Source organism: Lepidochelys kempii, chromosome 1 (genome assembly GCF_965140285.1).
Source record: "Lepidochelys kempii isolate rLepKem1 chromosome 1, rLepKem1.hap1, whole genome shotgun sequence".
In the NCBI taxonomy this organism is placed as follows: Eukaryota; Metazoa; Chordata; order Testudines; family Cheloniidae; genus Lepidochelys; species Lepidochelys kempii.
The window spans coordinates 48,765,325-48,790,550 of record NC_136380.1 but is presented as its reverse complement, the minus strand read 5'-3'; the positions used below and the strand labels follow the sequence as shown (position 1 = coordinate 48,790,550).

At 39.5% G+C, this 25,226-nt stretch overlaps 1 protein-coding gene across 11 annotated transcripts in view; it reads right to left on the bottom strand.

Moving 5' to 3' along the window:
- Window positions 1–25,226, bottom strand: part of FRY (FRY microtubule binding protein) — a 372,765-nt gene that overhangs the window by 212,418 nt on the left and 135,121 nt on the right. For all 11 annotated transcript variants that reach the window (XM_073341316.1, XM_073341299.2, XM_073341325.2 and 8 more), the window contains one exon: window positions 18,680–18,879. In XM_073341316.1, the coding sequence (XP_073197417.1) occupies window positions 18,680–18,879 (200 nt within the window). The remainder of the gene's footprint in view (window positions 1–18,679; window positions 18,880–25,226) is intronic.

Genomic DNA, 25,226 nt, shown 5'->3' with positions numbered 1-25,226 from the left:
GAAATGTCCATTCCATCTGAGCTTCTGTAGCTTTATTACACTCTACAGAAAGGTCTTCCAACTCCTGTATGAATAGGTAGCTTGAATATGGAGCCAAGAACTACAGCCACAGAAAATACGAATAAAGAAGGGTTTGATTCATCTGAAATAACCCACAGCATTCTGGACTGTGGAAACCGTCAGATAATTTCAGAAAAATTGAGTCCTCAACAAAAATATTCCCATTTTTAATCATTAACATTCTTATTTCTTATCTGAAGTGCTCCTCTCAATGGCATATGTTGCATTTGTTTCATATATGAAACTCCCATTGACATTAATATTCATTAGAGATAAGCAGTGGAGATCAGAGAGAAGAATTTTGCCCTTAATCTTTAAGTTTATTTAAATTAAAAATATTATCATAAACCTCATGAACCTCTTCCTCCTTTCTAGGTCAATACACAAATATAACTGGGAAAATTTAGATAGGCACATGTTTTCCCAAACACCTGTCACAAAATTCAGTGTTCAGGAAAACATGAAAAATAAACAATGGGATGTTGTAGTGTATATTAGAATTCATTGTGTCAATATATTACAATGATATATTGTTCCACTTAAAATGCCAGCCACTTCCATTCACAGCAACCATTATGCACACAACTAACACACAGCTGCAGCTTTCTACTGTTATTAACACAGATAAAACCTATTTTCTTATAAAAGCTTACTGAACACAAGAATATTCTGATACAAAATGGAAACAGGCTACACATTCTCTCTTGGGGATTCCCTGGATATCGGACAGTCTCCAAGAAGAAATGGGAGTAGAAGGGACCATTAAACAAAACGATGGAGCTCTTTGTTTCACTTTTATTTAAAATGTAATCTGCACAGGCCACTTTCAATTACTAAAGCTGTTTTTATCTAAAACACATTAAAAGAAGCATCATATTTTTAATCCAGAAAAACATGCTTTCTTCAACAATCCCAATGAACGTCCAAATCCCATGAGGTGCTCAGCATGCTCATCTCCCATTCACTTCAATGGAAATTAAAAGTGGTCAGCTTTTTGTGGAAGGTGTTCAGAGTCAGCATCACACAGGATTGTGCCATTTCTATTGTTAGTGCCATTTAAATTTTTAGGTCTCTCATTACTTATTACTTTTACAAAGATCAGAAATCCTATCGCCGTCAGGTTGGCGCACAGCTGGTTTGTAAACTGTAACTTGTATTTAGAAGAGTGACTGAAAATGTGATGATTTCAAGAACCTTCTGAAGGCTGTGTGTGTTATTCCATAGAGAGCCATCTTAGTCTAGCCAAAGAAAAAACCTCACAAAATGGCAGATCCAAAGGGTAGTCTTGAAAGGAGTAGCCATACAGGTCTGCTGTAATGAAAACAATTTTGAACTTCTTTCAGGAGGCACTCCTGTCTCCTATTTGCTTTATTACATTTTGTGAATTGTCTTTACTTCTTACATGAGGAAGCCTGTTTGGAATATTAAAATTCCAATCCTTATAAGGGCCCAGATCTCTCAGTTAAATCCACAATCTCTCTTGAAACTGTTGAAAAGTAGGTGATTAATGTCCTGTGTATTCAAAATCTCTTTCTAAATCATCTGGTCACCATAACCTTTAAAAAAATCACTATTTCAGTGTAATGGCATTAGAATGCTCGAGCTTGCCTGATGCTCTGCTAGGTGCCTGTTAACAACCAGATCCTGCCTGTAGTGCCATGTATGAGGGATAATGGTGCTCAGACAGTGAAATGAACAAAACTGGGTGTGGAATATTTTTTAAAATCTTTGCAACACATGAACACATGAGTTATAAGGAGAGGCTGAGGGAGCTGGGATTGTTTAGCCTGCAGAAGAGAAGAATGAGGGGGGATTTGATAGCTGCTTTCAACTACCTGAAAGGGGGTTCCAAAGAGGATGGCTCTAGACTGTTCTCAATGGTAGCAGATGACAGAACGAGGAGTAATGGTCTCAAGTTGCAGTGGGGGAGGTTTAGATTGGATATTAGGAAAAACTTTTTCACTAAGAGGGTGGTGAAACACTGGAATGCGTTACCTAGGGAGGTGGTAGAATCTCCTTCCTTAGAGGTTTTTAAGGTCAGGCTTGACAAAGCCCTGGCTGGGATGATTTAACTGGGAATTGGTCCTGCTTTGAGCAGGGGGTTGGACTAGATGACCTTCTGGGGTCCCTTCCAACCCTGATATTCTATGATTCTATGATTCTATGATTCAATACTAGACAGATGTGATGTTGTCTTGAGGTGCTGGGACTATGGGTGACCTTGTAAGCCCCTGCCTCCAGTGTCAAAGAGTCTATCTTGTGGTAGATGGGTGTCAGCTCCAGTACAATAACAGCCTTTCCACCACTCAAGGACTCTACCCAGTCCTGTCCTGGCCTAGCAGGTTAACATTAGGTGCACCCCAATCTCAAGCCCCTTTGGAGAACATTCTTCTGCAGTATCCAGCTTCAGTTACTGGAGAAATCACCAAGTCCTCTGTCTACAGCACCAGCCTGTTAGCTCAGCTGAGGATGCACACTTTAATATTACAGCACTGAGATGAATTTATAGTAAAACCAAGAATAAATTTATTAATAAAAAACAGAAATTTAAGAGCTACTAAGCAAAGGTAATCAAAACAGAAATGGTTACAAATAAAATAAATGTATAACACACTTCTAAGAGACTACATTATAACCTTAGCAGGCTCCAATCTCTGTCTACAGCAGTTTTTCTCACTTACAGCCAATTCTTAGTTTCACCAACCAACATGGCTGGGGATCTATCGTTCATGGATGCAAAGAGCGCAGATCTCTTTGGTCCCTGAGTGATGGATAACAAAAGCGTTCCTTCCCCTGCTTCTTATAGTTCAGAAAATCTTTGACATATATTCTTTTGACACATATACCCAGACAAAGTTCTCCCCAACTAGTATGCAGACACAATGCTACCCATGCTGTTTCTTCTCACACACCTCTTAATTTGCTTGTCCTGTTTTCCTCCAACGCAAATAAACTTCCCATTGTCTCTGGCTTCACCATGATCAGTTTACATTAGCAATAGGGAGATAACCACCTACCCTCCTGTCTGGAAGCATCCTATCAGTAAGTATCCATAATTTCTCATATACTGTTAATACATACATTTCATAATGATATAAATGACCAGTGTGTAACTGGCTTCCATTTGATATATCATACAAAATTCTTTATAGATAAACTCTATGACAGCAATGCATTAGGTGTAGTGAGTTTGTCAGGCCTACAAGAGTTGCTGACACAGCACAGTGAATCACCCATGGGCCTTTGTGTCACAACATATGGCAAAAATAAAATATTAACCAAAAGCAGAACAAAATGGATATGAAAATAATTTAATGTTGTTCATGTTTTCAAGAAAACATCAAATTTGTATTATACAAAATTATAAAAACTGAAACAGTTAAAGAAGAATTTCCTTTTGAAAAGTATAAACAATGCAAAACTAACTTCAACAGGCTCCCTTATACATACTTCAAATAGAGGAAATTGGTGATTACTTATAACTGAGTGCATATGAGGGATGCCATATAGATGTCACAACATATCATATCCCCAAAATACTGTTTACTTTAGTAAAATCAAGTCAACATGCATCTCAATTATAGTTATTACACTGAAACCGAGGAAAGCTGATACAAAGAGGATGGCTTCAAAGATTAACTGATCAATGTCATGAAACCATCCCTCCCCCTATTCATGAAATCACTCATCTTTTTAAAAATTCTTCCAATTCACTCATGTGGATAAATGGAATGATAAGCTTGGTCCCATCTAATGTATTACTGGACGTAAAAATTGTGAGAGAGCTACAATTTTGTTTTATGTACAGGTTTTTACTCTCCAGTTCCCAATCTTACTACTCTGGTATCCACTTCACCAGCATTCCAAGAAAGTAAATCAGTGATAGATTATGCCATCACATCACATATTACAGGCTCACTTTTGTCTCCAGTCATCACATTCTTGATAAGAGGCATATTACACATACCTTCTACTAACAATATTTTCAATGTGAATGTTCAGAAGTTCTATCTGTGAGAATAATTAATTTTAAGTGATTGAAGGATCAGAAAAAATTGATAAAACATGTCAAAGTGTCAAATTAATTTTCAGTATTCATGCTAAGCAAATGTGGAGTAAACTGAAAACATATTTGAGAGAGAAACAAGATTACTATATTAGAAAACTATTCTTGAACCCACTAGGTGTACAATGCAAGAATGAACAATGTAACAGTTTCAGTAACAATGACTCAGTAAGAACTTCTTACTGTGTCGGTGTTTCTTCCATATCCTGTAAATAAAGGAAGTCCCTCAAAAATAAGATATGAGTAGTAATATTTTATAACTTTATTCAAATTTGAATGTCATAACTGAGTGAGAGACCTTTTTTTAAAATGAAAGCTGAGATCTTCACCATACATTTGGCCCTCTTTAAAAGTCCACTACAAGCAGCCCAGAGAGGAGTCTGACATTCCTAGTTCACCATTGAAAACTTCCCTGATATGCCTTTTTCCAGCTTAAAGTTTGCCATGTGCACTAGTTTGAATCAAGAATTTTTTAGATAAATGTTACTGAAGTTTCTAGGACAAGCTGCTTTTTAGATAGGATGTACATAAAAAGAAGCATTAGAAGACTTTTAAAAACATGATTCAACTATTTTAAAAAGAGCTTATCAAACAAAATCACCTCGAGTTTGGCCACCAAATACACATGCAAAGTCTATTCTATAGGGAGGGGCTGTGGGGGGAGGGCAGTGGTCCAAAAGCCCCTTACCACACTCTCTGGTGTTGGCAGTGTTTGATGCCCTCCAGCCAAGACCTGCAGAGAAGCAAAGGGGAAGTGGCTGATCTCCACCATCAGAGGCATGGCTGCTGGTGCATGACATAGGGATGCAGGAGCAACCTTCCATGTGGCAAACTGCCCTTCCGGGTTCACGCCTCATGTGGAGATGCAGGGAGAGGAGCTGCTTGTCCTGGAGCCTGTTCTGCTCCAGTCCTATCTGCCTCATGGAAGGAAGAAAGCCGAGACGACCTCACCCAATGGGGCTGTGAGGGAAACTGTGTCATGCTCACAGAGCTGGCCAAGCTCCCCAATCATAGAATCATAGAATATCAGGGTCAGAAGGGACCTCTGGAGGTCATCTAGTCCAACCCCCTGCTCAAAGCAGGACCAATCCCCAATTAAATCATCCCAGCCAGGGCTTTGTCAAGCTTGACCTTAAAAACTTCTAAGGAAGGAGATTCCACCACCTCCCTAGGTAACGCATTCCAATGTTTCACCACCCTCCTAGTGAAAAAGCTTTTCCAAATATCCAACCTAAATCTCCCCCACTGCAACTTGAAACCATTACTCCTTGTTCTGTCATCTGCAACCACTGAGAACAGTCTAGATCCATCCTCTTTGGAACCCCCTTTCAGGTAGTTGAAAGCAGCAATTAAATCCCCCCTCATTCTTCTCTTCCGTAGACTAAACATCCCCAGTTCCCTCAGCCTCTCCTCATAAGTCATGTGTTCCAGTCCCCTAATCATTTTTGTTGCCCTCCGCTGGACTCTTTCCAATTTTTCCACATCCTTCTTGTAGTGTGGGGCCCAAAACTGGACACAGTACTCCAGATGAGGCCTCACCAATGTCGAATAGAGGGGAACGATCACATCCCTCGATCTGCTGGCAATGCCCCTAATTATACATCGCAAAATGCCATTGGCCTTCTTGGCAACAAGGGCACACTGTTGACTCATATCCAGCTTCTCGTCCACTGTAACCCCTAGGTCCTTTTCTGCAGAACTGCTGCCGAGCCATTCGGTCCCTAGTCTATAGTGGTGCATTAGATTTTTCCGTCCTAAGTGCAGGACTCTGCACTTGTCCTTGTTGAACCTCATCAGAATTCTTTTGGCCCAATCCTCCAATTTGTCTAGGTCCCTCTGTATCCTATCCCTACCCTCCAGCGTACCTACCTCTCCTCCCAGTTTAGTGTCATCTGCAAACTTGCTGAGGGTGCAATCCACACCATCCTCCAGATCGTTAATGAAGATATTGAACAAAATCAGCCCCAGGACTGACCCTTGGGGCACTCCTCTTGATACCGGCTGCCAACTCGACATGGAGCCATTGATCACTACCCATTGAGCCTGACAATCTAGCCAGCTTTCTATCCACCTTATAGTCCATTCATCCAGCCCATACTTCTTTAACTTGTTGGCAAGAATACTGTGGGAGACCGTGTCAAAAGCTTTGCTAAAGTCAAGGAACAACACATCCACTGCTTTCCCTTCATCCACAGAACCAGTAAAGAGACACTCAGTAAAGGGGGTGGAACAGGAAATATGGACTCTTCCTTTTTCCTCCGGCTTTTTTCAGCTTAGGTTGCTTTCTGAAGCATGCAGGGGTCCCATAAACTGTCATCTCAGAAACGGAACCCAAGCTGAGCATACAATCGCCCCAAAAATCAAATGCAGCCCTGGAGCACAGCTGGGAATTACACAGACAAATTACTGAACCCATGTGTTAGTCTAATAATTTGAAATGAAGTTTGCAATTTCCCTCAGAAAAGCTCTGCAGCGAGAGGTCTGGCTAAGCTGCTGGCTACTGAAGGGGCGGGGAGCCTAAGGGATGTGATAGATACTATGAGACATGGAATATCTAAAGACTATTGTCCTGTATAAACTAATAATCACTAACAGATAATTAATGCAAATCCTCAGGCAACTAACTAGTCTAGAGAGGACTCACATCTTGAGGGAAATTGCATATACTAATTTGACCTAGTTCAAGAGGCCTGACAAACAATAAACTGACATCTGCATAAAGTGACCATTCTGATGTAGGGAGAGAGGTCATTCTGCCCCAGTCCAAGAACTGACATGAGACCGTGATTCAGAGAGACAGGCCTTCTGAGAGAACCTGAAGTACTCTGAAACCTTCCAGGGTTTCCAAAGGAAAGATGGGTGACACCTACTAAGCTAGGCATTCATGTAAACTATTTTTTGTTTTCTTGATATGTTTTCTCCGCAATGCTTTTGTTCTGAATAAATAAAACAGGCGGGTTCTGCCTGATAATGATCCAAAGCAGTGCGGACTGACGCACCTTCATTTTCATCATCTGAGTCAGATGCTACCAACTGAAGGTTGATTTTCGTTTTTGGTGGTTCGGTTTCTGTAGTTTCCACACTGGAGTGTTGCTCTTTTAAGATTTCTGACAGCATATTCCATACCTTGTCCCTCTCTGATTTTGGAAGGCACTTCAGAGTCTTAAACCTTGGGTCAAGTGCTGTAGCTATCTTTAGAAATCTCATATTGGTACCTTCCTTGCGTTCTATTAAATCTGCAGTGAAAGGGTTCTTAAATTGAACAACATACGCTGGTTCCAGAGTAACAGCCGTGTTAGTCTGTATTCGCAAAAAGAAAAGGAGTACTTGTGGCACCTTAGAGACTAACCAATTTATTAGAGCATAAGCTTTCGTGAGCTACAGCTCACTTCATCAGATGCATATCGTGGAAACTGCAGCAGACTTTATATATACACAGAGAATATGAACCAATACCTCCTCCCACCCCACTGTCCTGCTGGTAATAGCTTATCTAAAGTGATCATCAGGTGGGCCATTTCCAGCACAAATCCAGGTTTTCTCACCCTTCACCCCCCCACACAAATTCACTCTCCTGCTGGTGATAGCCCATCCAAAGTGACAACTCTTTACACAATGTGCATGACAATCAAGTTGGGCTATTTCCTGCACAAATCCAGGTTTTCTCACATCCCCCCCACCCCCATACACACACAAACTCACTTTCCTGCTGGTAATAGCTCATCCAAACGGACCACTCTTCAAGTTTAAATCCAAGTTAAACCAGAACATCTGGGGGGGGGGGGGTAGGAAAAAACAAGAGGAAACAGGCTACCTTGCATAATGACTTTATAATAATGCATTATAATTATTTATAATAATTAATAATATATTTATAATAAATAATAATTATTTATAATAATAGCATTTTAATAATGCTATTACCAGCAGGAGAGTGAGTTTGTGTGTGTATGGGGGTGGGGGGGATGTGAGAAAACCTGGATTTGTGCAGGAAATAGCCCAACTTGATTGTCATGCACATTGTGTAAAGAGTTGTCACTTTGGATGGGCTATCACCAGCAGGAGAGTGAATTTGTGTGGGGGGGTGAAGGGTGAGAAAACCTGGATTTGTGCTGGAAATGGCCCACCTGATGATCACTTTAGATAAGCTATTACCAGCAGGACAGTGGGGTGGGAGGAGGTATTGGTTCATATTCTCTGTGTATATATAAAGTCTGCTGCAGTTTCCACGATATGCATCTGATGAAGTGAGCTGTAGCTCACGAAAGCTTATGCTCTAATAAATTGGTTAGTCTCTAAGGTGCCACAAGTACTCCTTTTCTTTATACGCTGGTTCGTCATCCAAGACTGCCATAACACGAAATATATAGCAGAATGTGGGAAAAACTGCGGAGCAGGAAACATACAATTTTCCCCCAAGGAATTAAGTCACAAATTTAATTAACACTTTTTTTTTTAATGAGCTTCATCAGCATGGAAGCACGTCCTATGGAACGGTGGTTGAAGCATGAAGGGGCATACAAATGTTTAGCATATCTGGCAGGTAAATACCTTGCAACGCTGGCTACAACAGTGCCATGTGAATGGCTGTTCTCACTTTCAGGTGAGATTGTAATAAAAAGCAGGCAGCATTATCTCCCATAAATGTAAATACATTTGTTTGTCTTAGCATTTGGCTGAACAAGAAGTAGAAGTGAGTGGACTTGTAGGCTCTAAAGTTTTACATTGTTTGTTTCTGAGTGCACTTAAGTAACAAAAATAATTCTACATTTGTAAGTTGCATTTTCAGGATAAAGAGATTGCACTACAGTACTTGTATGAAGTGAACTGAAAAATACAATTTCTTTTATCCTTTTTTACAGTGCACATATTTGTAATAAAAAAAGTAATATAAAGTGAGCACCGTACACTTTGTATTTTGCATTGTCACTGAAATCAATATATTTGAAAATGTAGAAAAACAACCAAAAATATTTATAATAAATTTCAATTTGTATTCTATTATTAACAGTACAATTAAAACTGTGATTAATTGTGACTATTTTTTAATCTAGTTAATTTGTTTTGCGTTAATCGCCTGAGTTAACTGTGATTAATTTCAGAGGAACAGCCGTGTTAGTCTGTATTCGCAAAAAGAAAAGGAGTACTTGTGGCACCTTAGAGACTAACCAATTTATTTGAGCATGAGCTTTCGTGAGCTACAGCTCACTTCATCTGATGAAGTGAGCTGTAGCTCACGAAAGCTCATGCTCAAATAAATTGGTTAGTCTCTAAGGTGCCACAAGTACTCCTTTTCTTTTTGTGATTAATTGACACCCCTAATAATAATCATAATTAAGAAACATGTTCTTGAATCATGCAGAGTGAGCACAGATGGCTATAGACTCATGGTGGGGAAAAAATAGCATATCTGTAGCATTTTGAAGAATATGCATCCAAGGAAAACATTTTCTACTTTTCATTGATTAAATTTTTCTATAAAGGGCAAAAATACACTTTACAAGGTTCCATTAAGTGTCACTTCACTAAAACAATGTTATCTTGATTTCTTCCTTTGGGCTCCCATAAACTGAATTGATAGCTGGAGCAGAGGCAAGGTATAAAAACTGTTTACAAAATAATATATATTATATAATAGCTGTAGCCTGTGTAATGTGTCTACTCTGTGAATAAATAGGGGACTCCAGGCTCTTATGTTTTCAAGCCATTTATGATGACTTAAATGTAAAAAACGTAAAGTGTTATAATGCGCCATTATATGTGAGTACAAAGCGGTGATGTTTCATTTGATCTGTTGGTATTTTAGCCTGTATAAAAGAGAAAAGATTGCATAGTGGCTGAATGTAAAATACACATGACATTGTTCTAATCTGCACAAAATGAGCTTCTACCCTCAAAAACCTGCTACCTTATCTTCTTTCAAATATCTCCTTAACTCATTTCTCCTGTGATAACAGGCAGACAGTACTTTGTGCAAACTGCTAGTCCTTACAAAAACATGCTCATGTTATTTTTACCTCATCCTCCCTCTTCCTGCCCCCACCAGTTTGCTCGTCTTCTACTCCTGTCTCATATTGAGGTAAGTCAGACTGTAAACTCTTTGGGGCAGAGACTTTCTTTTTACTATGTTTGTACAACTTCTAGCACAGTGCTAATTCCTGACTGGGGCCTCCAGGCATTACTTTAATACAAATAAAGAAATAAATTGTTTAATCAGAATTACAGTTAGTCACACCAGCACCATCAGTTTTTCATTTCGAAGGCCTTATAAATTTATGCTGTGGGCTTTTTATTGGCAGGATGCATGAATATTCTAGTAGCCCTAGTTCTCAAGGGACTCAGACTCCCTTCTGAGTTCAGTGTCAAGACAGAGTTCTTGAATTTGAAGTCCTATAAGAGACTCACTTCAGAAGGATTGCCGTAGAAAAGCAAAATGGAAGTTCACAAACAGCTAAATTAATGGTTAGCAAACCACTGTCAATGCCTTAATTTATTACACTTCATCACTGTCTACAACTACATAAATACTGTAGAAAGCAGTTTGAAGACAGGCCTGCTAATGCTGAGAATAAAAGCAGATATGTAAATGTGGAATAATATAGAATAAATTATCACCCAAAGTGATCAACAGGCATAAAGATGAAAACTAATTTTTTATGCCTTTTCTATTCTTTGTATGTTACTTGAGATAATACATTTTATAATTTGAAACAGCAAAATGACCTCCCTGCCTCCCTAATTCTAAACTAATTATAAGACTATCAAATCAGGGGAAATGATCAAGGGGTAATGAACACAAAGTGCCAAATTATGGTTTTGGAAGTTAAGCGATGCAAAGAAAGGGATTTCAAAATAAACTATCACAAATGTACTTATATACATGTATATGAAAAAATGGTCTCCAGGAAATATGGTTAAAGTTCATTACGAGGGAGGTTCAATAACTGTTTAAAAACAATAAATTATTAGAGAAAATTGACAGTAAGAAAAGTTCTATCATACACTTAACCACATATGATTTTATAAACTGGAAAGCATTTTTAAAAATTAATTATGCTGTCGAATACATTTGACTTAGATCCATACAACACTTCAATATTTTAAAGCCATTTATATATATAAATGACTAAATAATTAGCCATGTGTTTGTGAATGTAATGTATTTATTAAGATCCCTGCTAAACTCTGCAGATCAAAACAAGGTAAAGAGGATGCCCCGCAATTCTAAACGAAATCCTTTCTAGTTAAAGCACAAAGAAAGATCACCATCTGAAAACAAAAGGTGTCAAGTCTAATTTGCACTATCTTGCTAAGGTCTTAAAGATGCATATTCTACATTTGCTTCGTGTCTATAAAACATATTGAGTAGAAAGATTGTCCTCATGCTGGTCACAGCCTGCTTCAGTAGCCAAAAAGTCAAAACATAATTGGCTGAAGCTGCATCTTGCTATGGTCAGTGCAGTAAAACAGAGAAGTGGCACTGCCCCACGTATCCTCTGCTGCTGGAATTCTGCTGTCCCAATCCAGATTTCATGGGGTACCGAAGGGAAGCACTGTGGAGTGCTCTGTGCCACTGTTCTAAAAAGGAACACTACTTGGTATCCCCTTCCAGTGTTTGCTGCTGATGGCAGCGTATCGATAAGCCCCTTCCATCCCCGTTTGCCAGATCACTGTGATTTGTGGCACTGTCTTGAGCACTAGATAGATAAACTACCCTGCTGCTTTTGTGATGGGGAAGAGGCAGCCTATGCCCTCTTTCCCCATCTACGGCATCAGTGGGTAGTATCTAGTTCACTGCATAGTGTTTCCAATATAGTATAAACTATTACTGCCCTAATACGAGTTTGCAGTGCCATTGAGTTCAACTGCCTCGTGTGAACATCTGAGGTTCTGGGTCAATATATCAACCCAAAATCTTACATATTTTACCAAAAAAGGGAACTACCAAATTTTGTATTTTTAACATTTGGCTTGTATGTTGTCAGTTTATTAAATTTTCTCTGTCTCGTGCATTTAGATTCTGAGCTCTTTGGGACAGGGACTGTCTCATACTCTGCATTTGTACAGAGCCTATCATAATGGGAACTCAATTCTGATTGAGCCTGCTAGGTGCTATCTTAACACAAATAACAACATATGCTATACTCCACCATTCACCACATAAATAAAAGAAGTCCCTGTTCAGTATCAAAGCACATGTTTTGATGCCTATGGGACAAAGGATGTGCTCAGACACAAAGGTGGAGGAATCAAGGAACATGCTAGTGCATGTAGCACGTTCTACTCAAAGATGACACCTTATGCAGCATATGCACTTTTGTGAGTCATGGAAGGATTGTGTGCATATGTAACTCATGCCTGCGTGGTGGGGCACTCTGTCTCCCTCTAGTGGCACCTAGCCCAGCTAGAGATTGATGAGTCTGCTACAGCCACATGGCTTTTAGCTCATGCAGTAGAGGCTCATACACTAAGCTTCAGATGTCCCAGGTTCAATCCCACCCACCAGCGACCAGGCTCTGTCAGTGTTACAAGGGGGGCTCATCCAGAATATCAACTCAAAAGTCTCTGAAGCTCAGGGTGCACTTCCTCAGCTGGGGGTAGTATGTAACCCATGCCTGCTTGGTGGGGCGCTCTGTCTCCCTCTGGTGGCACCTAGCCCAGCTAGAGATTGATGAGTCTGCTTCAGTCCTGGTTAAGAGCCATGTGGTTTTTAGCTCATGCAGTAGAAACTCATGCATTTAGCTCTTGAGGTCCCAGATTCAATCCTGCCCGCCGACAATCGGGGTATGTTGGTGTTACACATACATGCCAGGCAAGGGACAACCCAATGGTAGTATAAAACATGTGTCAACAGTGGGGGAGGGGGCTGCTTTGGGATATGGATGGGCTAGCACAGGGGTCGGCAACCTTTGAGAAGTGGCATGCCAAGTCTTCATTAATTTAAGGTTTCATGTGCCAGTAATAAATTTTACATTTACAGGGGCCCCCAACAGAACCCCAGACTGGCAGCGGGCTGAGCGGGGTCGGCGGCCAGGACCCCGGCTGGCAGGGGGTCGGGCGGCTAGGACCCCAGACCAGCAGCGAGGTGTGCGGGGTCGGTGGCTGGTATCCCAGACCAGCAGCAGGCTGAGCAGGGCTGATGGCTGGAACCCCGGCTGGCAAGAGGCCAGCAGCTGGAACCTCAGACCATCACCGGGCTGAGAGGGGTGGCGGACAGAACCTCAGACCAGCAGCCCTCACTGGGTCTGACTAAAGAAGAATTCTTTTGACACAGGAACTGAGGAAGACAGCCTACTGTCTTCTGAGGACCCCACACAAACTCACTGTAAAAGTCATGCTGGGGTGAGACTGGAAGGGGTTTGTTGCGAATGCCAGGAGCCAAAGATGCAGTGCTATGTGTCATGGAGATTTTGGGCAGTACAGGTGCCCCTGTAAACTGGGGAGAGGCTACTGTCACATAGGCAGCCCTCCAGGAGTGTCTAAGCTATGCTGGGACCTCTGCAGCACCCGGACCAGTTCAGAATTAGGAGGATGCAAATGTGACTTAAAGTCACCTTAGGAACCCCCCACAACTCCCTAGGCAGAGCACAGACTCTCCCATCTACAAACTAAGGCCTTATGTATATGACAAAAGGCAGCAGATGGATACAAACAGATATGGGGAAGACAACAGTGAGAGAAAAATACATACAAACAAAAATAAAATAATTAAAAAGTCTCTCCCATCCACACCTCTTTATGTACAAAGAAAAATATCTGAGAAAAACCTTATCAATATATCTTTAATTTTATCAACTGGATCAATCTCTGGCATACTGCTTAAAGTTATTCGGTTATATATTTACTTTATATCCACCAAAGCGTTTGATGCCCATGTGATTGCCAGCTGTGTAGCTGTGTAACACTGACAGACCCCTGGTCATCGGGGGGGTGGGATCGAACCTGGAGCTAAATGCATGAGCCTCTACTGCATGAGCTAAAAGCCACATGGCTCTTAGCTAATGGTGTAGAGCAGACTCATTAATCTCTCTCTCTCTAAGTGGTCTCGGTATCATTAGATGGGACAGAACACCACACCCAGAAGGTGTGTGCATTACAGCAGCATTCCTTGGTACACATGCTTCAAAATTTGTTGGTCTTCCATTGTAACAATATGTCTATAGCAAGAAAGCCACCAAAACTGAACCAGTGCTGATAGGGGTGATTGCTGGGTTTGGCTTAGAACATTTTTGATCTTGTCCTGTCAGTTGGTCCTGTCATTTTTGATCTTGTCCTGTCAGTTGGTATGGAGCAGCTGAAGAAACCAACAAGAATCTAAAATGTCAATCTGGTGTTCTTCAGCCTTCCTTAATGCCCATGTTTCACTTCTGTTCAATAGCATTGGTTCAACTGGGGTTCTATAATTTCCCATTTCCCAGCAAGCTTGATGTCCCAATGTCCCCACAGAGGCTGCTCAAGGGCTGAAACTTTTGTCATTTACTGGATTCCATTTTTACTGTATTTGTAAAACCTAAAGATGGTACTCTCTTTCCATAGAACTCCTGGTGCTGAATGCTGGTGTTATGAAAGCATGCTAAATTTACACACATTTGGATTGGTGCATGATGATGATATTTGATATTAAAAGGCCCTGGTCCCTATGTCTCTCTACGCTGCTTTTCTAAAAGAAGCAGAAATACAGCAAAAGGTTTGTTGTTGCTTCTTGAGGACTGAAATAGTTTGAGCTTTGGTTTTGTTCCAGAAATGGAAGCTTGCATTGTACCACAATGAAACAACTGGAATGAGAATTAAGTGTCAGTGAATACTGCTGGTGTCTCTTTTATTGGGAGTGGAAATTTTCTTGATCCTTTTCTTGATCCATTTGAGGCTTCTTTCTGGCAAATAGATTAAGACATAGCTCTCCACAAAGACAGAAACTTTCCAAGTGGTAAGGTAAGTTCTTAAATAACAATATACCTGAAATAAATAATAACAGACAAACAGCAAGTTGCCATACAACAACTTTGTAAGTCTTGAGCCTTTCTCATTTATTCAAATAATGAGCGTTTTTTTTGCATCTTAATCTACTTCCCAGCAGGAAGAAACTGAACGACAGAAATGGAACAGAACTATTAGATTATTCATTCCCCCCTCACCCACCATCAGTTGAAGTGTGCTCTTTAATATACACTTATCAGTTTAAATCCAGTTTAAGTTTTTTAAAACTTTATTTATTTAGATTTTTTTCAATTGTGTCTACTGAATTCTCTACGTGCACTAAAGAGGTTGTATGCTGAATTAATAATCAAAATGTATCAATACGATAGTAGAAAAATAGACCTCCTAAAAATATGCCCAACCCTAGAATTAATTCCACCGCATCATTCATCAGTTCCCTAATCAAGCCTTAAACCTCTGAAAAGTCTGGGGAGACAAATGAATCTCACTGCATGTCACTACATCTGGACTGCGGTGGACTAGGAGGGCAGGAAAGGGGAAAATAAATTTCAAATCAGAAGACCCTTCACACCAAGAATGACCTGCTCCCAGGCCCCTCCCATTTAAACCAGGAGACACTTTGGTTCAAAATATTCAGATGATCACAATTGCTGCTTTATCACAGAGAGAAAGAAAGGCAGTTTCTCAAGTAGCTAGGACTCAAAACATTTAGGACTTCATATGTCAAATTAACACTGCAGTCATGACCTAAGCACACATCACATTGGGAGCTTATAGCCTCAGGAGTCAAAAACCTGCCTGCACGGTGTCTTTAAAGAATGCACTCTGTGGGAAATCCTGTTTAATAGGCAAGGTGCCACAGTCTGCAGTAGCTGCAGTTTCCAAACGGTGTGAGGATGTAGCCCCACTAAACAATGCAGTAAATGTCATTTTGAGGTGACAAAGTCACAGACAGCCTTGATGAGGTCCATATCTCTTCCCCATTAAAAAAAAAACAACAACAACAAAAAACGGAGGCAACCTTCTTATGAAGTGCAATTGATAAAAGCATGCTTGGCAGACTACTCGGAAGCAGCTGGATATCCAACAGCTCCCCTAGATTATAAACCCAAGCAAGAAATGGTGGGCATAAACCCTCACTCAGCAGGCCAATATATTTTTTGCCATTTTCCCCAGATTCTTCCATCTTGTAAGTATTACCTCAAGGCCACCTGGGTTGAGTCTCTACAGAGGACTGCTTCAGTATGTGTCATCTGGTCACCCTTTGCTGGCGATACCCTATATGCTTTATCTCTACTAATTAGATATGAATACTTAATTGAAACACTGATAGCATTTCATAATTAAACAATATTTTCAGGACAAATGCAAACACTGTAGAAGAGAGCAAATCTCCAGTTCATCACAAAATTCTTATACTCTAGACTCAGTTTTCTACAGCACAAGTAAAATTTTATATAACCAAAAAGAAATAAGATTATCATTAACACTGTCATACATTTCACACACAAAAATTAACATATCAACACATTGCAAATGCAAGTAATCCTAACACAAGTGAAGTGGGGAAAAACAGAGACACTATATTAAGTCTCTATTTCATTGCATTTTAACTTTTTTGACTGCCGCTGAAAACATCTGTTCAATGTGCAGTGGCAGCCAAACAAGCTAACAGAATGTTAGGAAAGGGATAGATAATGAGGTAGAAAATATCATAACAACACTGTATAAATCCATGGCAGTACTTCACACGATGCAGTCAACCTGTGGAACTCGTTGTCAGGGGATATTATGAAAGCCAAAAGTATAACTGGGTTCAAAAAAGAATTTGATAAGTTCATGGAGGATAGGTAAATCAATGGCTATTAGCCAACATGATCCAGGACACAACCCCATGCTCTGGGTGACCCTAAACCTCTGACTGCCAGAAGCTGGGACTGGACAAAAGGGGAAGGATCACTCAATAATTGCCCTGTTCTGTTCATTCCCTCTGAAGCATATGGCACTGGCCACTGTCAGAAGACAGGATACTGGACTAGATGGACCATTGGTCTGACACAGTATAGCTGTTCTTATGCTTATTCCTGCAACATTAAATGAAAGCACATGATCAGGTAGTTCAAGGGCTACATAAATGGCCTCAATACAGAGGTATTTCTCAGTATGCAGTCTCCTTTTAACTTTTCTTCAGAATCCATCTTATTGTTGCTTCTCTTATCTTGTCTAGCAATTTCTTAGTATTATTTTGTCTCTATATGTTTAAAAGTGTTCACTATAGGTAATGTAAAGATTGTTTCGTACCAAACGGCCTCTGTCATTCCCTCTTCCCAAGAAGACCCTGTACCATGGTTGATTCCTTTATTTTACTCTCTCTGATTTATTTGGAGAGATCTGGAAAGAAAAGTAAACTGGATCGTCCTCCTTCCCCTACACAGTTTGCTACATTTTACCATGCTGTGCTTAAAATTCTTTCCCAGTCTTTTACCTCTGACAAAATTATATAAGGTATCTCCATCTTCCATCTGCACAATATTACAGAGGGAAGAAATATTTCTATGTACAACAAATGCTCCTAAATCTAACTCAAAAGATACAGCTAGTCACATTTTATCAGAGCCAAGACAATGTGGATCTTTCCTACCTTTAGGAATCTCTAGAATCCTAAAGATATGGGGTCTAATCAGATTTTCTAGATGTTCTAAACAGGGTTCTATTATAAAATGTTATAAAGACACTGCAAAATTTTCCCAATTACTAGAAATCTAGGTTCCTAATTATATGTAAGTGATGCTATGATGGGATAACATGATTTTGGTAATTAAATATTCATGGTAAATAGGCCCAATGGCCTGTGATGGGATGTTAGATGGGGTGGGATCTGAGTTACCCAGGAAAGAATTTTCTGTAGTATCTGGCAGGTGAATCTTGCCCATATGCTCAGCGTTTAGCTGACTGCCATATTTGAGGTTGGGAAGGAATTTTCCTCCAGGGCAGATTGGAAGAGGCCCTGGAGGTTTTTCGCCTTCCTCTATAGCATGAAGCACGGGTCACTTGCTGGAGGATTCTCTGCTCCTTGAAGTCTTTAAACCACGACTTGAGGACTTCAATAGCTCAGACATAGGTGAGAGGTTTTTCGCAGGAGTGGGTGGGTGAAATTCTGTGGCCTGCGTTGTGCAGAAGGTCAGACTAGATGATCATAATGGTCCCTTCTGACCTTAGTATCTATGAATCTATTCCAGCTAAAATATGTGCTGCAAAACTATTACTGGCCTATTCAAGATCATAAAATTTAAATAAAATGTAGTTTCTGGTTAAAGGTACAGAAGGCTAGTTGCATAATATGGACTACTCATATCTGGAAGATTAGGAATAATAACATTAGGTCAAGTGAAATAATTCTTAAAAGAGAAACCTACTATTATCATGGAAGTAAAATACAGGCTGTTGTACTACAGATTTTTATGTTTTAGCTTTTGAGAACTGTTGACTTTTTGAAACCTCATTGAAATTTATATCATCTGAAACAGATTAGAAATTTCATAATAAACTCAACACTGATTTAACAATAAACTCTATGCAGTTTAAACTTTTTTTTAGGATTTCTTTTGTACTCACCAGGGGCTCTGCCATGATGATGCGAATTTTGCGCTCAGCCTGAGTTGTAAAGTTAACAAATAAGCTCTTCAGGACATATTCGCCTGGTTTACTGTCCGGGTCAACACTGATGGGCAACATGGCTGGAGGTCCCTTTTCCCTTTGTGTGCCAGAAACAGGTGGAACTGGTGGTTTGATGTATCCGTTACCAACTGGAGAGGCTGAAATGAACAAGAAATATGTTTACTTTAGGCAACACCTGCCTGTTTTAGTTTTCTAAGACTATTCTAATGTCTTATCAGTGAAACAAAGCAACAAATTAGATTATACTTAGTCCTGCCTTGAGTGCAGGGGACTGGACTAGATGACCTCTCGAGGTCCCTTCCAGTTCTATGATTCATCAGGCAAACATACTATGTAAAAATAAATATTGAAAATAAGTTGTGCACTTGTTCAACAAAAATGTGAAAGTTTAGACTGGGTTCTATGGTCTGTGCATGACGAGATTGTCACAAGAAACTGTAGATGACATCTTATATCTTATGACTGGGTACAGTTTACGTTTCCTGTTCCACTCTGTACTGTCTTTTACATGATGGGACCTGCCATCACTCACTGCTCTTAATAACACTCCAGTTTCTTATCATCTTATCTTCCATGCAAGATCACGATTGCTCGATTGTCAACTAGTCTCTTTATTGTTATTCAAAATGCTCAACTCCCACAGACACCAGAAGTATAACTATTTTTGTGTGTGTTAAAACCAGAATATAGAGTGCCTGATTTTCCTCTCACTTGTAAATCAGGAGTAAGTCCAGTGAGTTTCACCAGTATAAACCATATGCGAAAAGAGTCAAGCCCCAAATATTTTCTCTGGTACTGAACATCTATTATTTTATCAGTTTACCTGAAAGGACCAAACACTGTTGTTTTATTAACATTATTTATCAGCCTCATAAGCATGATGACAATGTGCACTGTATTTTGCTCTGCTTCTGTTTCTTATAACAAACCAGAAGAGAAATAAAAGAAAGTGCCAATACTGTTTTTCTATGCATGAGAACACTAAACTTAAATTCCCAAACTTATGCCAGAAGAGGCTTAGTCCTCTATGGGGAAAAAGTGACATGTTTGATCTTGTAGTGTGATGCTGGCTGCATTCCCTGCTGTTCACTCTCCAGTTGGTATAAGAAGTGGTATTATGAGCAGCTCTCGATGGCGCAGATCACCTGCCACTCCTGCTGCAATTCAGGTGTCAGAACGCTTTTGAGCAGCTGTGGAGGTGGGGGTAGAGAGATTTAAAAAATGATAAAATGTACAAGGCTGATATCACTTCCCAATCTTGCTGCAATCATAAGAGAAAAACAACCAAAAAGCACATGCATCACTTTTGTGTGCATCTTACCAGGTTAGAAAAAAATGAGACCTGCAAGTACAGAAGCAGGTTTTTCAGATACGCAGTGATGGATATCACACATCTAAGATTAGAATCTGGCTCTTAGCATTCTGTACCATATGGTCTTATGGGACGAATTTGGTATCTTCTGCTGAAAGTTATTTTCAAATATTAACCTCTGAATTTACCATAAGAATAGATGATATTTTATATGCTTAACATCCTGTTTCTACAAGGTGCTAAGCATCTTTAACTCCCAATAATTTCAGTGGCATTTGAGGATGCACTGGACCTGGCAGGCTGTGCTCAGAACCTTGCAGAATTAGGCCCACATTTTTTGCACTGAAAATTATGGAAACTGCATTGCAGAATAGGGAACAGATAGTTTTCTTTCAAAATTCCATTTTTAAAAGACCACTATATATCATGTATATGCTAGACAGAAGTAAATTTACTGTTCTGTGTATGACAGAATAGCCATTACTCTTAATGGGTGTTAAATATTCAATCCATATTGCAGTACAGTGGGAATGAGCCTCTTAATTAACAAGATATGAGATCACATACAGCTCTAGTACAGCTATCACCAATTATTTTCTCCATCTAGCTTAACTTTCCATAAAGCTTACATTGATTATTGACTGTTAAAACATAATAATGATAATTAAGCTATGCTGGGAATGTGATATTGTGCATATAACAAATCATAAATAGAGCACTTCTACATTTTTGATACAAAATTGTTTCTAAAACAGGAGTGCCTCACTAACTTCAGCTAGTCTAAACAACAACAGACTTCTAGTGTATGAAGAAGAGAGCAATGAGTGAAGAGTGTAACTACAAATTCCACTCCCATCATCATTTAGGATGGTATTATGAGGAATAATGGGGTGCAACTGAAAAAGGGAAAATTTATTTTCAATATCAAATCTATTAGATGATGGAAGTGTCTCCCAAGATACGTATAGAACCTCTGTCACTTAAGTCCTTTAGCAATGGATGAAACACTTTTCTGCAAAGAGATTATGTAAAATAGCATTGGGGTTCCAGGTTTATTGTGGCAATTTCTGACACTAAACTTGTTTAGTTTACAAGCAAAACAATCATTTTCTAACTGCCAGGTTCACTATTCAGTCTCAGGTCTGAAAAGCAACATAACCACCATTAAGAAGATTTGACAACTCAAATTCTATCCTAATTTATACCGGTGCAACTATTGTATGCAATTTCTGCTTTTGTTGCATCTGTTGACACTTAACATTAAAAAAGTTGCAGAGCAGTTTTTAAACTAAGAGATGGGGGAAAGCCGATTGCTGCAGAGGCGCACGTGGATCGGACAGAGACTTCTCTTAGAGGAGAGTCTATTGATAGAGATTCTCTAGGTTTTAGTCAGGAGGAGGGGATGAAAGAGGATAAAGTATGGGCCAGATCAGACGAGAAACATTCACATAAAGAATCTGGCACATCAGAAAAGGGCAGACAAATAAACAGTGACAAGTTTTTAAAGTGCTTGTACACAAATGCTAGAAGCCTAAATAATAAGATGGGTGAACTAGAGTGCCCCATCTTAAAGGAGGATATTGATATAACAGGCATCACAGAAACCTGGTGGAGTGAGGACAATCAATGGGACACAATCATTCTGGGGTACAAAATATATCGGAAGGACAGAACATGTCTTGCGAGGGCCAGGGGAGTGGCACTATATGTGAAAGAAAATGTAGAATCAAATGAAATAAAAATCTTAAATGAATCCACATGTTCCATAGAATCTCTATGGATAGTAATTCCATGCTCTAATAAGAATATATCAGTAGGGATCTATTATCGACCACCTGATAAGGACAGTGACAGTGACGATGAAATGCTAAGGGAGATTAGAGAGGCTATCAAAATAAAATACTCAATAATAGTGGGGGATTTCAATTATCCCCATATTAACTGGGTACATGTCACCTCAGGACGAAATGCAGAGACAAAATTTCTCGATACTTTACATGACTGCTTCTTGGAGCAGCTGGTACAGGAACCCACAAAGGGGAGAGGCAACTTTCAATCTAGTCCTGAGTGGAGCGCAGGATCTGGTCCAAGAGGTAACTAGAACAGGACCACTTGGAAATAGTGACCATAATATAATAACATTTAACATTCCTGTGGTAGAAAGAACACCTCAACAGCCCAACACTGTGGGCATTTAATTTCAGAAAGAGGAACTATGCAAAAATGAGGAGGTTAGTTAAACAGAAATTAAAAGGTACAATGACTAGAGTGAAATCCCTGCAAGCTGCATGGTCACTTCAAAGACACCATAATAGAGGCTCAACTTAAACGTATACCCCAAATTAAAAAACACAGTAAAAGAGCTAAAAAAGAGCCGCCGTAGCTTAACAACCAGGTAAAAGAAGCAGTGAGAGATAAAAAGGCATCTTTTAAAAAGTGGAAGTCAAATCCTAGTGAGGTAAATAGAAAGGAGCATAAACACTGCCAAATTAAATGTAAAAATGTAACAAGAAATGCCAAAAAGGAGCTTGAAGAACAGCTAGCCAAAAACTCAAATGGTAATAACAAAATGTTTTTAAGTACATCAGAAGCAGGAAGCCTGCTAAACAACCAGTGGGGCCCCTGGATGATTGAGATACAAAAGGAGCATTTAAAGATGATAAAGTCATCACAGAGAAACTAAATTAATTCTTTGCTTCAGTCTTCACGGCTGAGGATGTTAGGGAGATTCCCAAACCTGAGCCGTCTTTTGTAGGTGACAAATCTGAGGAATTGTCACAGATTGAAGTGTCACTAGAGGAGATTTTGGAATTAATTGAGAAACTTCACAGTAACAAGTCACTGGGATCAGATGGCATTCACCCAAGAGTTCTGAAAGAACTCAAATGTGAAATTGCAGAACTATTAACTATAGTTCGTAACCTGTCCTTTAAATCAGATACTGTATCTAATGACTGGAAGATAGCTAATGTAACACCAATATTTAAGAAGGGCTCTAGAGGTGATCCTGGCAATTACAGACCGGTAAGTCTAACGTCAGTACCGGGCAAATTAGTTGAGACAATAGTAAAGAATAAAATTGTCAGACACATAGAACATAAATGATTGTGCAAAAGTCAACATGGTTTCTGTAAAGGGAGATCGTGTCTTACTAATCTGTTAGAGTTCTTTGAAGGGGTCAGCAAACATGTGGACAAGGGGGATCCAGTGGACATAGTGTACTTCGATTTCCGGAAAGCCTTTGACAAGGTCTCTCACGAAAGGCTCTTACGTAAATTAAGTTGTCATAGGATAAGAGGGAACATCCTTTCATGGATTGAGAACTGGTTAAAAGACAGGGAACTAAGGGTAGGAATAAATAGTAAATTTTCAGAATGGAGGGGGGAACTAGTGGTGTTCCCCAAGGGTCAGTCCTAGGACCAATCCTATTCAACTTATTCATAAATGATCTGGAGAAAAGGGTAAACAGTGAGGTGGCAAAGTTTGCAGATGATACTCAACTGCTCAAGATAGTTAAGACCAAAGCAGACTGTGAAGAACTTCAAAAAGATCTCACAAAACTAAGTGATTGGGCAACAAAATGACAAATGAAATTTAATGTGGATAAATGTAAAGTAATGCACATTGGAAAAAATAACCCTAACTATACATACAATATGATGGGGGCTAATTTAGCTACAACTAATCAGGAGAAAGATCTTGGAGTCATCGTGGATAGTTCTCTGAAGACGTGCAGCGGCAGTCAAAAAAGCAAACGGGATGTTAGGAATCATTAAAAAGGGATAGAGAATTAGACGGAGAACATCTTATTGCCCTTATATAAACCCATGGTACGCCCACATATTGAATACTGCATACAGATGTGGTCCCCTCATCTCAAAAAAGATATACTGGCATTAGAAAAGGTTCAGAAAAGGGCAACTAAAATGATTAGGGGTTTGGAACAGATCCCATATGAGGAGAGATTAAAGAGGCTAGGACTTTTCAGCTTGGAAAAGAGGAGACTAAGGGGGGATATGATAGAGATATATAAAATCATGAGTGGTGTGGAGAAAGTGAATAAGGAAAAGTTGTTTACTTGTTCCCATAATATAAGAACTAGGGGCCACCAAATGAAATTAATGGGTAGCAGGTTAAAAAAACAAATAAAAGGAAGTTCTTCTTCACACAGTGCACAGTCAACCTGTGGAACTCCTTGCCTGAGGAGGTTGTGAAGGCTAGGACTATAATAGGGTTTAAAAGAGAACTGGATAAATTCATGGAGGTTAAGTGCATTAATGGCTATTAGCCAGGATAGGTAAGGAATGGTGTCCCTAGCCTCTGTTTGTCAAAAGGTGGAGATGGATGGCAGGAGAGAGATCACTAGATCATTACCTGTTAGGTTCACTCCCTCTGGGACACCTGGCATTGGCCACTGTCGGTAGACAGGATACTGGGCTAGATGAACCTTTGGTCTGACCCAGTATGGCCATTCTTATGTTCTAATGTGTGGCATATTGTGTCAAATATTTGCATAGTAAAAGAGTAAAAAGAGTGACCCAACAATTGGAACTTCATTGGCAACTCTGCTGCTGATCTGTGAACCAGAATGGAATCCATAAAGTTGGCTCTGTAATGCTGATCTCAGTAAAATAAGAGAGAACTTACATTTGTCACTACAGTCAACAGACCATACCGTTTACTCAAGGGAGCGGATTTGCACAGTTACTTTTCACTGCAGAACCACACTTTAAGAATATATTGTAGGGACAAGTTTTCCATTTGCAGAAGGACAGACAAAATGGAGCAAGAACTTTTTACTACTAATTACTATGTTCATAATTTTCAAAGCTGTTTGCATGTTAGCATCTTAAAAATATATTTAGGTTCCTAAATTAAGGAGGGCTAATTTTCAAAAGTGCTGAATAAATGCAAACATCCAGTTTTAAAAATTTTGTCTTCTGATTTGTAAGAAAAACTGAAAGACATTTGCACCCTCTACACTATGTAGTAAGTTTTGAAGTATCTATATATACAAAGAAAAAACTGTCTTACTTACAAAAAACTAGATTAACAGAATATAAAGTTTGTAAAGCCAAGCACTCAACATTTAAGAAATGCCAGAATTAAGGTACCGGTGTAACAATAATGTGATTCCCTTGCGCTTATGCATGATGATATAGTCATTAATTA